The 14,141-nt window shown below is 51.7% G+C and overlaps 1 protein-coding gene across 1 annotated transcript; it reads right to left on the bottom strand.

Moving 5' to 3' along the window:
• Positions 1-438: 438 nt before the first annotated feature.
• Positions 439-13,242, bottom strand: LOC307180622 (nuclear RNA export factor 2-like; the record flags this gene model as incomplete). The annotated part of the gene is given in 26 exon segments (XM_079910994.1): positions 439-493; positions 1,194-1,376; positions 1,914-1,986; positions 2,617-2,659; positions 2,755-2,870; positions 2,979-3,037; positions 3,144-3,251; positions 3,395-3,450; positions 3,534-3,656; positions 3,985-4,020; positions 5,808-5,948; positions 6,107-6,162; positions 6,165-6,210; positions 6,330-6,418; positions 6,565-6,634; positions 6,773-6,853; positions 6,970-7,074; positions 7,190-7,273; positions 7,971-8,013; positions 8,061-8,223; positions 8,330-8,382; positions 8,745-8,800; positions 8,902-8,952; positions 10,611-10,718; positions 12,825-12,931; positions 13,071-13,242. Coding segments are annotated over 25 exon segments (2,211 nt in total). The 3' UTR covers positions 439-493; positions 1,194-1,204.
• Between the last annotated feature and the right edge of the window lie 899 nt (positions 13,243-14,141).

Here is a 14,141-nt window from a genome sequence, read left to right on the forward strand (position 1 = left end):
AACGGTCACAACTTGTGAGTACTGAAGTGGTGGAGAGAAGGTTATCGGGAGGCAAAACTTGGATTTTAGGGTTGTCCAGGAATGGAGTCCTTACTCTATAATTTTCAAGCACTGTGTAGGTTGGATATAAATGTTAGAGGGATGATGTGGGAGAGGGGACTTTTTGGTCCTGGCCCCACTAACTCATGGTTGGGTCAGGGGAAGAGCAATCCAAGACACACAACATACAATGTGCAATGTTACTCTTTAATATAAAGATAAACAAGGATCATGTGTGGGAAAAATATAAAACAACGGGCAGGCCTACACGGTAAACTTTGGCTTCCTGATTACCTGGACTGCAAGCTTAGTCATGGATATGGCTTCAGTTAAGAGAAGAGAGGTGACAAATATGATGAGGATGAAAATGACATCTAAATGCTCATTTGCAGAGTTTTGTTCTCAAGATCCCAGGTCAGTGGATGAGGGTCACATGTGGAATTTTGCCCTTGGACTGAAGAAAGTAAAGAGAAAGAATTGGGATGTCAGCAGAGCCAGCAGCCGTGAGTGTCAACCCCCGGGCACCTGACTTCTGTCCACCTTCACCTTCCTGAAACCCTAGACGTCTATTTCTTCTTATCTCTGAATTCTCAGAATTCACTTTTTGATGAGTAAAGAAATTTTTAGTTCTGGTATAGTCTAGTCATGGTACTGAAAGCGCCTCTAGTGGGGGAGGATAGATGACCTCCCTTAGGACCAAACTGGAGACACTTGACCACACAACTTCACTGCTACATCTATGCTACAAGAGCAAGCCTTCAAGTTTACCAACATGTATGTACCAGAATGAGCAGATGCCACTGCATGTAATGCTGAAAAAGAGGCGAAAAGCTAAATGCCTATCAATAATAGCTTATGGCTTCCTGGAATTCAATTGTTTAATATATTGATCTTAGAAAGAATAATGTAGCTTCACATATACTGAGAAGAAACTATGCTGGCACTAATAATAAAAGAAGTTTCAAGACAGTATATAAGATAGGATACCTGTATTTTATAATACATGGAAATGTATTAGTATGAAATTAGGGTATTTCTCACAAGTAAACGTTTGTAAGGAAAAATAGATTTAAAATAATTACCTGAAAATTCCCATTAATCACTCCTCTACTCCTCCCAGCTCCCTCCTATCCCCATGCAACCCCAGCACTCACTTCTGAGACCACTAGCGGTTCATCTCAGATGGGGTGGAGGATGCCTGCATGATGTCCTGCTGCTGCTGGGAGAGGGGGTGCATGGAGCTGGAGGTGGGTGTAGGCAGTGGGATGGAGAACACACTCTGGGTCTCGCTGGGGTCGGCATCCCTCACATACAGCTCGTCATTCACGATGCACAGACTGAAGGAAAAATGGGGCCTCAGACAACTGGTGGATGGACACCCACACCCCCAATACTGACTCTGCTCCCACTGGCACTCAGCAACCAGATTCCTTCCACGTCCCTCCTGTGTCTGTCTCCCAGGTTCCTTGACTGGTACCTCTGCCCCTCCCCACAGAGCCCACCTTTGGAGAGACTGTCTACCACCTTCACTTGATTTATAGGTTCATCCCCAAACCAGGGGCAATTTCGCATTTACCCTTTACCACAGTGCAAGGGGTGGACAGTCTGATCCCCATTCTCAGAAGAAGACACTGAGTCACACAGAGGTCATGGGAATTGACCAAGGTCACACAGCGAGTGAGTGTTGGGTCAAGGAGTGAACGCATAGGCCGATTCCAGGCCCATACTCTTCCTAACCACTAGGCTACACTGCTCCTGGGATCCCCCTGCTGGCTTTCCACAATACTGAGTAAACCTAAGGTCTTTGCCACCACATTCCCTCGCCCCTGAGCCCAGGTGGGGATGGGCATTCCCTCCCACAACAGGGCTCTCACCTGCAGTCGCGGGCAGGGGTAGCGATGAAGGTCCGGGTGAATGCACGCAAACAGCCCTGAGAACTTCCTTCCACTTCAACAGCAAACAAACCACAGTACCCCTTACAGCTGCACGTGCTGTACACGCTCACACGGCGGTCCCCAGTCAGGGTGTGACTGGACACTCATGCTGAGAGGGCAGTTGTTCACGGGGGCCAGGGTGTTGGGTATGGGGAGCGCAACTATAGGAGCAGTCTGCGCCCAGTGACAGGGCCCCTGACGACCACTACACAAGTTCACGGGATGCATTTTTCACAGCCGCCCAAGAGGTGGATACTACTACCCTATTTTGCAAATGAGGAAACTGAGAGGTTCAGTAACGGCCCAAGTTCTCAGAGTAAGGATCTGGGATGAGAGCCACCAAAATCCACAGCCTGTGTCCCCAACGCCCAGGGTGTGCAGGGCAGACAGGCATGGACACAGCTCAGACCTGGGTTGTCTGTGGGAAGCCTGAGGGCAGGAGAACACAGTGGGGAAGGGGAGGCGGGGGGAGGGGAGGGGAGGGGAGGGAACAGAAGGGAATACAAGGGGAGGGTAGGGAAGGGAAGGGGAAAGAAAGCGAAGGGAAGGGAAGGGGTCAGGGACGCTGGGTGGTTCTGGGTGTGAGCCTGGCCAGGGGGAGGCAGCAGTGGGCCATCTGCGCTGGGGGTCTACACACACTCACCTGCCTTGAACACTCCGCAGACGGAGAAGCAGAGCATCGATTCCTGAAAGGGAAGAGCCCAGGCGCCCAGTCACCACCTCCACCTCCCACCCACCTGCGGCTTCCTGGGCCCACGCGAGGGAGGAAGCAGGCGCTCACCGTCTGGAACCACGTGTCCACCACGAAGGAGCTGAAGGCATGCTGAGTCTTGGGCAACACACAGAGGGTGTGCACAATGACACGTTTTGTGTGCTTCAGCAGCTGGACCCGCAGGTCTGTGAGGGGAGGGGAAGCGAGCGAAGGTCAGGGGCTGCCACGCCCTGGGCCCTATGATTGACCCCTTCACCGCCCTTTCCCACCCAGTCTTCCCATCACACACTCACAGGGGTCCTTGAGCTTCTTCATATTCCTGCTGTCCTTGAAATACTCGCACAAGCTGCTTCTAGGAGACAAAGAGCAACAGTGGGTGGTGGGTGTTTGCAGGAGCTGGCCTGTGTCTGCTGGGGGGCCACACGGTCCGGGAGCAGAGGCTGTACTGTCATACTCACGGGGCTGGGTCCTCGGGGTGGAAGGGAATCATCAAGGAGAAGCAGGCCTCCTCGTGATAAGCACCCGCGAGAACCTGTCTGTCTCCATAGTCATGGATCAAGTAGTACCTAAGGAGGAGCAATGAAGACAGTCTATCTCTGTGGTCTGGACCTCAAATGAGACTTGAAAACTCCCCTGAGCAGACCTGTGCTCAGGTGGCCTCACCTGTCCTAGACCTGCCCCCCTTGCTCACCTTCCCAGAGATACTTACTGCTTCAGGAATTGCAGGACTAGGCTCTTCAGCTCATCAGATCCAAAGTAGCTTCCCTAGAATCAAATGGCACTTGAGACTATGCAGTAGATAAAGCCTCCCTGCAACACCCCAAATGTTGTTTGATCCTCTTCCTGACCTTGCAGAGCTTTACTATGTAGGGAGTGTCAATATCAACGGTCACTGGTGACGGTAACTCCTGGCCATCCTGGAGAAGGGAAGAGGAAGTCAGGAGTGGAGACCAGGGGAGTGGCTCTGGATGATCCTGGAAAAGGATGGGCCCTGGAGGGTGAGGGTCAGAGGTCAGGTGTGAAAGGGCCCTGGAAATTCCATGGGAAAGCTTACAGTGAATGTCTTCATCATGAGGTCCTGGAAGTCTCTAGTGTTATATTCAACTTGTGTGTGTGCATGTGTGTATTTATGGGTATTTTTCCAGCAAGTATATCCATGTCATTTTCAGGAGTCCATGTCCCCCAAAATGGTTAAGGTTCTGATGCTAATATGTGATCTAGGCAAGACCCAAAGGGCTTGAGGGCAGGTGCAGAGGCCACCGACATTCATAAGAGACAATGATTTACGTAGGCACTTACCAGGCGTAACAACTTCGGGAAACATTCTCTGATGGCCTGTCCAAAACCAAAAATAGAGAAGAGGTGGTTGATAGTTCAAGGTTGCAATGCTTCCTTTGAGTTAAAACAGTAATACCATAAACAGAGATCAGTGTGTTCTGGCCAATCCAGCAGCACCCTTTGCCCACCTCTGCTCCTGATTTTAGGGGTTTTCAGTCCACTTGCCTGTTGAGCACTGAGCATCTGTCATCTTACTGTCTGAAAGGCACTGTCTCCTCATCTCTCTCAGTACCTTCACTTTAATATTCCTCCCCTCCCTCCCTTCGTCTCCTTCGCCTGGGTAGCTCCCACCCAGACTACTCGGACTCCCTTCTCCAGTGCCACAGGGACCAGCATTTCAAACCCATGCTGCAGGGCTTCCTTCTCCTCCCTTCCTTCCTCCAGGGCCCCACTGAAGGCTGTGGGGAGAAGAGGGGATGGAGTGGGAGCCCGGGGCTCTGCTACCTCACTGGGGGTCCAGCACTCTGGCAAGACCCCGACACCCCCCAGGGATGGCCCAGGATGCTGGGCCAGCGAGGTGAGTGAGGTGGGGCTCAGGGAGGGAGATGGAGGTGATGAAGACAGAAAGGGAGTGAAGGTAGGAAGGGAGAGATGAGAGAGACATAGGGGCACAGAGACAGGGGAGAGAGAGACAAAAAAGGGAAGGGAAAGAAGCTCTCCAGTGGTCGGGGTCCGGGAAGAAGAGAGAAGAAAGGGGAAACGGCACACTTGTTGCGGCTCTTCACCTGCCCCAGAATCGCCCAGACACACCAGGTAGGAATGGAAAATATGCACATGTTGGGCTGGGGGCCCACTGGATGCTGGCTGAAACTTTGTCACCTGTGTGAGCTCAGCCAGACTTGGGCATGGGAAACCGAGCAGCCATGGGGGCAGATCTTCCCCAGAAAGAGGAAAGGGTCAGGTCCCAGCTCAGTATGGGGTTGAGGATCCGTGGCCCCCTCTGATGATCACCGTCTTCTCTCCCGATGACCCCTGCAACTGTCTGAGTTGGTTCTTTATCTGAGGAATCATACCTGTCTCAGGCTGCCCAGGGCTCCTGTGAAGGACCAGGCGGGATGATGTGACGTGTGCAGGGAGGGATGGGAAGTGCCCCTCAGAGGCCTGTCCTTCTCTTTCCTCTACCACCTCTGCCCTCTGCCTTCCACCCCTGCCTCAGGAAGCCCTCTGATCACTGGCATGAGCCCACGTCTGGCCCCTTGACTCAGGGAGCCCTGCTTTTTCCCAAGGAGGGTCCAGCTCCTGGCACTGGGCCAGCAGAATGGATGTCATGACAGCAGCCACCCATGGCCTCAGCCCTCAGCATGGCGCAGGAAAGCCCCCATGTCAACCTGGGAGAGGAGGGGGGATCCCTTTGGAGGAAGGGGAAGAGGGCCCCTCTCAGAACGGGGGAGGCAAACCCCATCTCAGCACGAAGAAGGAAGGCTTCTCTCAGCAAGAAGCCCTGGACAGGAGGACCCTTCTTGATCCTTGATCTGGATCAAGGCTGGTCGCTCCTGGTCCTGGTGAGGAGGAGAAGCCCTGCTTCTTGGGGCACACTCTTGGGAGGTCTTGCTGGAATATATCTGGGCGCAGAGACCTGAAAACAGACCCCAGAGCGCCTGCAGAGGTGAGCAGGTCAGGGGAAGGAAACTCCTCACCGGTGATAGGCACAGAGAGAGCAGAAGGTGGGGCCTGTGATCCTCCCAGAAGACCAGGGCTGCCACCTTTGGCAAAGGGGCACTGTCACAGATAGTCTAGGCTCCCATGGGTGAAGGTCACCAAGAAGGGTGACAGGGTGTTCACACTGACCTTACATAGGTGGACTGGTCTGGGAAGGTGTCACACAATGGGTTCCCTTGCAGCCACAGCTCTTCAAGCTTCAGCCCTTGCATCTTGCTCAACTCCCACATAGACGTCAGCAGAGAAATATGGCGCAGAAGTGGGAAAAGGAATCCCAGGGAAAGAGGGACATCTGGATCCCTGCACCCCCAGACCCCTCCCTCCCACACAGGTACCTTCACCTGCCTCCTGTCATCACTCTGATGGCCACTAATATGCACCCCCCCACTCTCAACCCAACTTTGACCTGGCTCCCTCTTCTCACCTCATTTTTGGAGAGGTTCAGGATCTTGACCGTGGGGGCCATCTGTATAATGTCAGGCCATTCAGCTGGTACAGTTTGTTGTTGCTCAAGTTCAAGGACAACAGCTTTGGGGCAAGAAGAGGTAGAGTGAAGGTTACTATCTAGGACCTTGGAGACAAATCTGCCCTCCTCCCCATCTCTTCCACCCCCTACCCTAATACCAGCACTGGGCCTACAGCCTCACCTTAGGGAAATTCTTTTCGATGACCTGCAGGGTGGCAGTCAGGCAGCTTCTTCGATTCAGAAATATATCAATATCATAGCCCACCAAGTCTTCAGGAAGGAGAGGGGAGGGAATCAGATGGCTGAGTGGGGTGTGGGGCCAGCACCAGCCCCTCCCCACGTTACCATCCCTAAGTTTCCCTCCAGGAAGACCCCTCTGCCCTCACCCACCCTAGAATTACTGCTGTCAGCCGTACCTCGGTCAAGGCGGAGCCTCTGGAGGTCAAGAGTTTGCTGGGAGACATCAAATCGTTTGCTCAAGGTCAGCTGCGGAGAGAGAGATGGAGAGAGCCGCTCTGAGGCTGTGGTGGTGGCATGGAAATCGGGGGCGAGGGGGACGGGGGTCTGGAGGAAGGAGAGGTGGGTCTGAGCATTGGCACACAACATGCCTTGCATCTGCATTACCTTTAGCTGCTCCATTTCTTCTGGCTTCAACTTATACCACACAGTGTAGGGAACAGCAGAGGGGCTGACAAAGGCAGGTATCTGCAGGAAGAAGAGGTGGGGTAAGCACCAGGAACTCTAGTTCCAAAGAAGACAACCAGCCCCTGGCCTGTACTCCTTCCTCAGGATGAGGTACACGTAACGCCCTCGACACACACCTTTCGGCTCTCCTCGTCACGAATCTTGTAGCTGACATCCATCAATGCAGAGGCAGTGCTAGCTTCCTGGACAAAGAATCGAGCCCCATTTTTCACAAAGTGGAACTACAGGGATTGAATGCAACAGCAATAGTTTCAGAAGCCAGCAGACCCTGCTGAACCAGGTCTCTCTCTCCCCCTTCCCTGTGCCCACGCGTCTGGCTTCGGCATCCTGTCTTACGTTCACTGGAGTGAAGGGGACACTGCAATGTCTCTGGATTGAGTTCATTAGCCATGTCCTGTCATACTTTATCCCATAAGGAATCTAAGGATGAAAAGAAGCGATGGGAGAGAGGACAGACAACAGGGAATTTAGGCTGGAGGACGAACCTTTTCCTGTTCTTTTCTGGCCTTCTACTGAGCTTGCAAGGGCTTGTAAAGAAGGGAACATATGTATATGTATAACCGATTCAGTTTGTTATAAAGCAGAAACTAACACACCATTGTCAAGCAATTGTACCCCAATAAAGATGTTTAAAAAAGTGAGAAAAAGAAAATTTTTTTTTAAAAAAAGAAGGGACTACTGACATGATTTCTTATGGGTGTACGTCATATGGATTTCCTAAGTACTCTTTCTGTCCAGTCAAACTCTCTTCCACATAATCAAGGTGTCAGTGATGATCTTCCTTTTATAAATTTCCAACGCCCAGGGTGTGCAGAGCAGAGAGGCATGGATACAGCTAAGACCTGGATTGTCTGTGGGAAGCCTGAGGGCAGGAGAACACAGTGCGGAAGGGGAGAGGAGGGGAGGGGAGGGGAGTGGGAAGGGGAGGGGAGTGGGGGGACGGGAGGGAAGGGCAGGGAAGGAAGGGGAGGGGAAAGGAAATGAAGAGAAGGGGAAGGAATGGAAAGGAAATGCAAGGGAAGGGAAGGGGTCAGGGAAGCTGGGTGGTTCTAGGAGTGAGTCTGGCCAGGGGGAGACAGCAGTGGGGCATCTGGGGTGTGGGTCTATACACACTCACCTGCCTTGAACACCCCACTGACAGAGAAGCAGAACATCGTTTCCTGAAAGGGAAGAGCCCAGGCGCCCAGTCACCACCTCCACCTCCTACCCACCTGTGGTTCCTGGGCCCACCCGAGGGAGGAAGCAGGCGCTCACCGTCTGGAACCACATATCCACCACGAAGGACCTGAAGTCATGCTGAGTCTTGGGCAACACACAGAGAATGTGCACAATGACACATTTTGTGTGCTTCAGCAGCTGGACCCGCAGGTCTGAGGGGAGGGGAAGCGAGCGAAGGTCAGGGGCTGCCATGCCCTGGGCCCTATGATTGACTCCTTCACTGCCCTTTCCAACCCAGTCTTCTCATCACCCACTCACAAGTGTCCTTGAGCTTCTTCATATTCCTGCTGTCCTTGAAGTACTCACACAAGCTGCTTGTAGGAGACAAAGAGCAACAGTGGGTGGTGGGTGTTTGCAAGAGCTGACCTGTGTCTGCTGGGGAGCCACATGGCCTGGGAGCAGAGCCTGTGTTGTGATACTCATGGGGCTGTGTCCTTGGGGTGGAAGGGAATCGTCAGGGAGAAGTAGGCCCTGTGGTGATAAGCACCGAGGAGACCATATCCGTCTCCAGAGTCACAGATCAAGTAATACCTGTGGGAGAGCAATGAGGACAGGCTGTCTGTATAATCTGAGCCCCAAATATGACATGAAAGTCTCTGTGAGCAGACCTGTGCTTGGGTGGCCTGGCCCAGCCTCAGCCCTCTCTATTCCTCATGGTGGCAAGGGTACTTACTGCTGCAGGAAGTAAAGGATCATACTCTTCAGTGTCTCAGATCCTTTATAGCTTTCCTGGAATCAAAAGGCATTTGAGAGTAAGCAGTGGATAAAGCCTCCCCACAACACCCCAAATGTTGTTTGATCCTCTCCCTCACATTTCAGGGCTTTATTACGTAGGGGGTGTCAACATCATTGATAACTGGTGACAGTAACTCTTGGCCATCCTGGAGAAAGGAAGAAGAAGTCAAGAGTAGAGACCAAGGGAGTGGCCCTGGATGATCCGGGAAAAGGATGGGCCCAGGCGGGTGAGGGTCAGAGGTCAGGTGTGAAAGGGCCCTGGAAATTCCGTGGGAAAGCTTACAGTGGATGTCTTCATCATGAGGTCCTGAAAGTCTCTAGTGTTATATTCAACTTGTGTGTGTGCATGTGTGTATTTATGGGTATTTTTCCAGCAAGTATATCCATGTCATTTTCAGGAGTCCATGTCCCCCAAAATGGTTAAGGTTCTGATGCTAATATGTGATCTAGGCAAGACCCAAAGGGCTTCAAGGCAGGTGCAGAGGCCACCGACATTCGTAAGAGACAATGATTTATGTAGGCACTTACCAGGCGTAACAACTTCGGGAAACATTCTCTGATGGCCTGTCCAAAACCAAAAATAGAGAAGAGGTGGTTGATAGTTCAAGGTTGCAATGCTTCCTTTGAGTTAAAACAGTAATACCATAAACAGAGATCAGTGTGTTCTGGCCAATCCAGCAGCACCCTTTGCCCACCTCTGCTCCTGATTTTAGGGGTTTTCAGTCCACTTGCCTGTTGAGCACTGAGCATCTGTCATCTTACTGTCTGAAAGGCACTGTCTCCTCATCTCTCTCAGTACCTTCACTTTAATATTCCTCCCCTCCCTCCCTTCCTCTCCTTCGCCTGGGTAGCTCCCACCCAGACTATTCGGACTCCCTTCTCCAGTGCCACAGGGACCAGCATTTCAAACCCATGCTGCAGGGCTTCCTTCCCCTCCCTTCCTTCCTCCAGGGCCCCACTGAAGGCTGTGGAGAGAAGAGGGAATGGAGTGGGAGCCCAGGGCTCTGCTACCTCACTGGGGGTCCAGCAGTCTGCCAAGACCTGGACCAAGACCTGGACTCCCCCCATGGATGGCCTAGGATGCTGGGGCAGGGAGGTGAGTGAGGCGGAGCTCAGGGAGGGTGATGGAGGGGGATGAAAACAGAAAGGGAGTGAAGGTAGGAGGGGAGAGATGAGAGAGACATAAGAGCCTAGCGACAAGGGAGAGAGAGAAAACAAAGGGAAGGGAAAGAAGTTCTACTGTGGTGGGGGTCTGGAAAAAGAGAAAAGAAAGGGGAAATGGCACCCCTGCTGCAGCCCTTTCCATCACCTGCCCTGGAATGGCCCAGGCATCCCAGGCAGGAATGGAAAATATGCACATGTTGGGTTGGGGGCCCATTGGATGCTGGTTGAAACTTTTTCAACTTTATGACACAGAGAGGAGAGCATAGGGACTGTGGTCCTCCCATAGGACCAGGTCAGCTGCTCCCTGCAAACAGGCACTGTCATGTGTAGCTCAGGATCCTGCGGGCAACTGAGAATACATCTGACCTTATGTTGGTTGACTTATCAGGGAAGGTGGTGCATGGGGGGCTTCTGTCTACACACATCCTTTCTGGCTCCAGCCGGTGGCCCTTGTCCATCTCCCCTGCAGACTTCACCTGTAATTATTGGGAGGAAGCACATGGACCAGAGAAACAAAGCCAGGATGGCCGTGCACCCCTAGTCCCTTCCTTTCCTTACAAATCCATTTCCCTTCCTCTGTCACCACCCTATTAGCTTTCCCACCTTCCCTTCAAAGATGGAACTGGGTACCACACCTCACCTCAGTGTTGGAGAGGTTCAAGTTCTTGGTGTTGGAAGCATTCGGCATAGTGTTGGATAGGCCGTGCAGCTGGTAGGGTTTCTTGCTGCTCAGGTCCAAGGACAAAAGCTATGATGAGGAAAGAGAGTGAGGATGCCAGCAGGGGATACCTGAGACCAATCTGCCTCTTCTACCTAAACTCTCCCACCATCTCCACCAGCCCCAGCATTGGGCCTAAGTCCTCATCTTGGGCGTATTCCCTGGATGGATCTGCAGGGAGGTGGCCATGCCATTTCTAGGGTTTCCCACCATTCCAGTATCACAGGTCATCAAGTCTCCAGGAAGCCAGGAGGAGGGAAACAGAAGCTGAGAGCCTCCTGGCTGGTTCCGCTCTAGCACCAGCACCTCCTCAAGTTACTATCCCTGAGCATCCTTCCCAGACAGACCCCTCTGCCCTCACCTGCCCTACAATTACTGCTGTAGCCATACCAGGGTCAAAGTGGAGCCTCTGGATATCAAGAGATTGCTGGGGAGCATCATATTGTCTGTTCACAGTCAGCTGCAGAGTTAGGGATGGGGCTCAGTGGCTCTGAGTCTGAGGTGGTGATTGGGGGCAATAGGTGGCAATCCCAAAAGAAAGGGGGAAAGATTTAACAGGATATGTTTAATTGGAGCCCTGGAGGCAAAGAACATGAACAGTGGAGAAGCAATATTTGAAGAAATCATGATTGAGAAATTTCTAAAAGGGTCAAAACACATCAAGTTTGTAAAACTTTATTAATTAGAGAAAAAGTATACTTTAAGGAAAACCATTACTAGAGAAAAAAGGATCAATTCATCAAGAATATATTAATTAAATCCTAAATTTCTATGTACCTCTTGATAGAGCCAAAATATGCGATCTGAAAATTGAGGGACTTCCCTGGTGGCACAGTGGTTAAGAATCCACCTGCCGGGGCTTCCCTGGTGGCGCAGTGGTTGAGAGTCCGCCTGCTGGTGCAGGGGACACGGGTTCGTGCCCCGGTCCGGGAGGATCCCATGTGCCGCGGAGCAGCTGGGCCCGTGAGCCATGGCCGCTGAGCCTGCGCGTCTGGAGCCTGTGCTCCACAACGGGAGAGGCCACAACGGTGAGAGGCCCACATACCGAAAAAAAAAAAAAAAGAATCCGCCTGCCAATGCAGGGGACACAAGTTCAAGCCCTGGTCCAGGAAAATACCACATGCCACAGAGCAACTAAGCCCGTGCACCACAACTACTGAGCCTGCGCTCTAAAGCCCATGAGCCACAACTACTGAGCCCACACGCCACAACTACTAAAGCCTGTGTGCCCTAGAGCCTATGTGCCACAACTACTGAAGCCCACGTGCTCTAGGGCCTGTGTGCTGCAACTACTGAAGCCTGCATGCCTAGAACCCATGCTCTGCAACAAGAGAAGCCACCACAATGAGAAGCCCGCACACCACAACAAAGAGTAGCCCCCGCTCACCGCAAGTAGAGAAAGCCAATGCACAGCAACAAAGACCCAACGCAGCCTAAATAAATAATAAAAGAAAATTGATAAAAGCAATGGAGAAATAGACAAATCCACAGTCATGTGAGACATTTTAACATAACTCACTGAGTGACAGATAAAACAGGCAGACGAAAATTTGGTTAGATGTAGAAAATTAAACATGAGTAACAAAATTTACTTAATTGAAATAGAACACTGTACATAACAATTAACTACACAAAACTTTCCAGAATAGATTATATGCTGGGCCATAAAGCAAGCCTGGAGACACCTCTATGGGGATAATATATTATACCCTGAACGGTTGGTGTGAAAATTCAAGGGTAACCGTGGGTTCCCTGACCCTCTCCCACCTTTAGTATAAATCCAAAGAATATTAGCTTATACTAACCCCACCCCCAATTAGGGGACCGTCTCCACTCTCCAAGCCCTAGGTCACATGACTCAGGCCTTTTCCCTAACCAGGGGGAAAATTTCACCTCAGCCATGGCCATTTCCATAGGAGGGGAGGTTTTCCATGTGCAGTCAGGATGGGTGTGTCAGAGCCTACTTGGCCCATTTCCTCAAGAGAGTGGAAACTAGTCAGCCTGGGCCCTCTCCACCCCTTCTCTAAAGGGGGGTCAGATTGTTGGGGGTCCTGTGGGTTTGGGTTACGGAGGGAACTCAGAACCCCTCCAGCCCTATGGAGATCTGAGGACAAGGTCTCATGTTGACCAACTCACCCATCCGGTGGCCTGAAGGCAGTGATCTGTCACCACCGTCCTCACAGGCTGCTCGTGAAGAGAATCTGTGGGTCTGGTGCTGGAGGTTTGGAGAATATCAAAGAGGGCTGCCAAGGAAGGAGACAGCAGGCCCCAAACTCTGTCTCAGGGCCACAGAAGATGGAGTCCTAACCGGAAGTCCCTTCCCCAAGAGCATAGAGGAGGAGAGCCCTGGGAGTCAGAGGAGACTTAACTTCCTGTAATTACTGCCGCTTAAGTTTGCTACCAGCCTAACACCCAGGAAATCACTTCCAACTGAGGCACACTTGCAGAGGACACCAACTGCAGTTAAGAAGCCAAGGTCCCAAGTACTTGTAGCTATAAATCCAGGGAACTCCAAAGGCATGTAAGCCTGCTGCATTACATTTTCTTCCTTCATGTATTCCTCATGAGAGGACCCTGAATCACCAGGCCCTTGTCCTCTCTGTGGTTGCTGATGCTTACTGAGTTTCAGGAGCTTGTATGAGGTCATTCAGATGCTACAGGGGACAAAAGAGACTGGAACTGAGTTCCATGGATGGGGATGACCCTGCCCTGCATAGCTTTAATAAATTCTTGTTGCAATATATGGATTTCTTAAGGTAGGGTAAAGTAATAGAAAGAACAGAAAATAGCCACATGTCAGGAAATAACTCCAGCACATCCCAGAGAGGTCAAACAAAACAGACCTAAGGGCTTCCCTGGTGGCGCAGTGGTTGAGAGTCCGCTTGCCGATGCAGGGGACACGGGATTCGTGCCCCGGTCCGGGGGGATCCCATGTGCCGGGGGGTGGCTGGGCCCGTGAGCCATGGCCGCTGGGCCTGCGCGTCCGTAGCCTGTGCTCTGAGGCGGGAGAGGCCACAACAGAGAGAGGCCCGCGTACCGCAAAAAACCCAAAAAAACAGACCTAAAATATATAAAGGAAATTGCAAACAGAGTTTGGTGGACCACCGGAATGAGATTAGGAAGGAAAACGTCATGCCCTTTCCTTAAAAAAAAAAAAAAAGTATTCAGTGTAGATAGATGCCCCCTGGTGGTCAGAGCTATAATTGTAGCTCTGAAAGTCTCAGAACAGGAGGCTTTGAAAGGTGAGGGAATGAAGTGGAGACTTGGGCTTCAGTGCAATTTTCAATTCAGTGGAATTTTCAACCCCCCCTGGCAGTAATCTCTTTCTGAGCTCCATGCCTTCAGAAAGGAAGCCTAGCCCCTGAATGAGCTAAGGAGAAATCTTCATATGAGACTGTGTGAAACTTTGGGGTGAAGGAAGTGTAAGACAGAAACACACACACATACACAGAT

The sequence above is a fragment of the Stenella coeruleoalba genome, assembly GCF_951394435.1.
Source record: "Stenella coeruleoalba genome assembly, chromosome: X".
Lineage (NCBI taxonomy): Eukaryota > Metazoa > Chordata > Mammalia > Artiodactyla > Delphinidae > Stenella > Stenella coeruleoalba.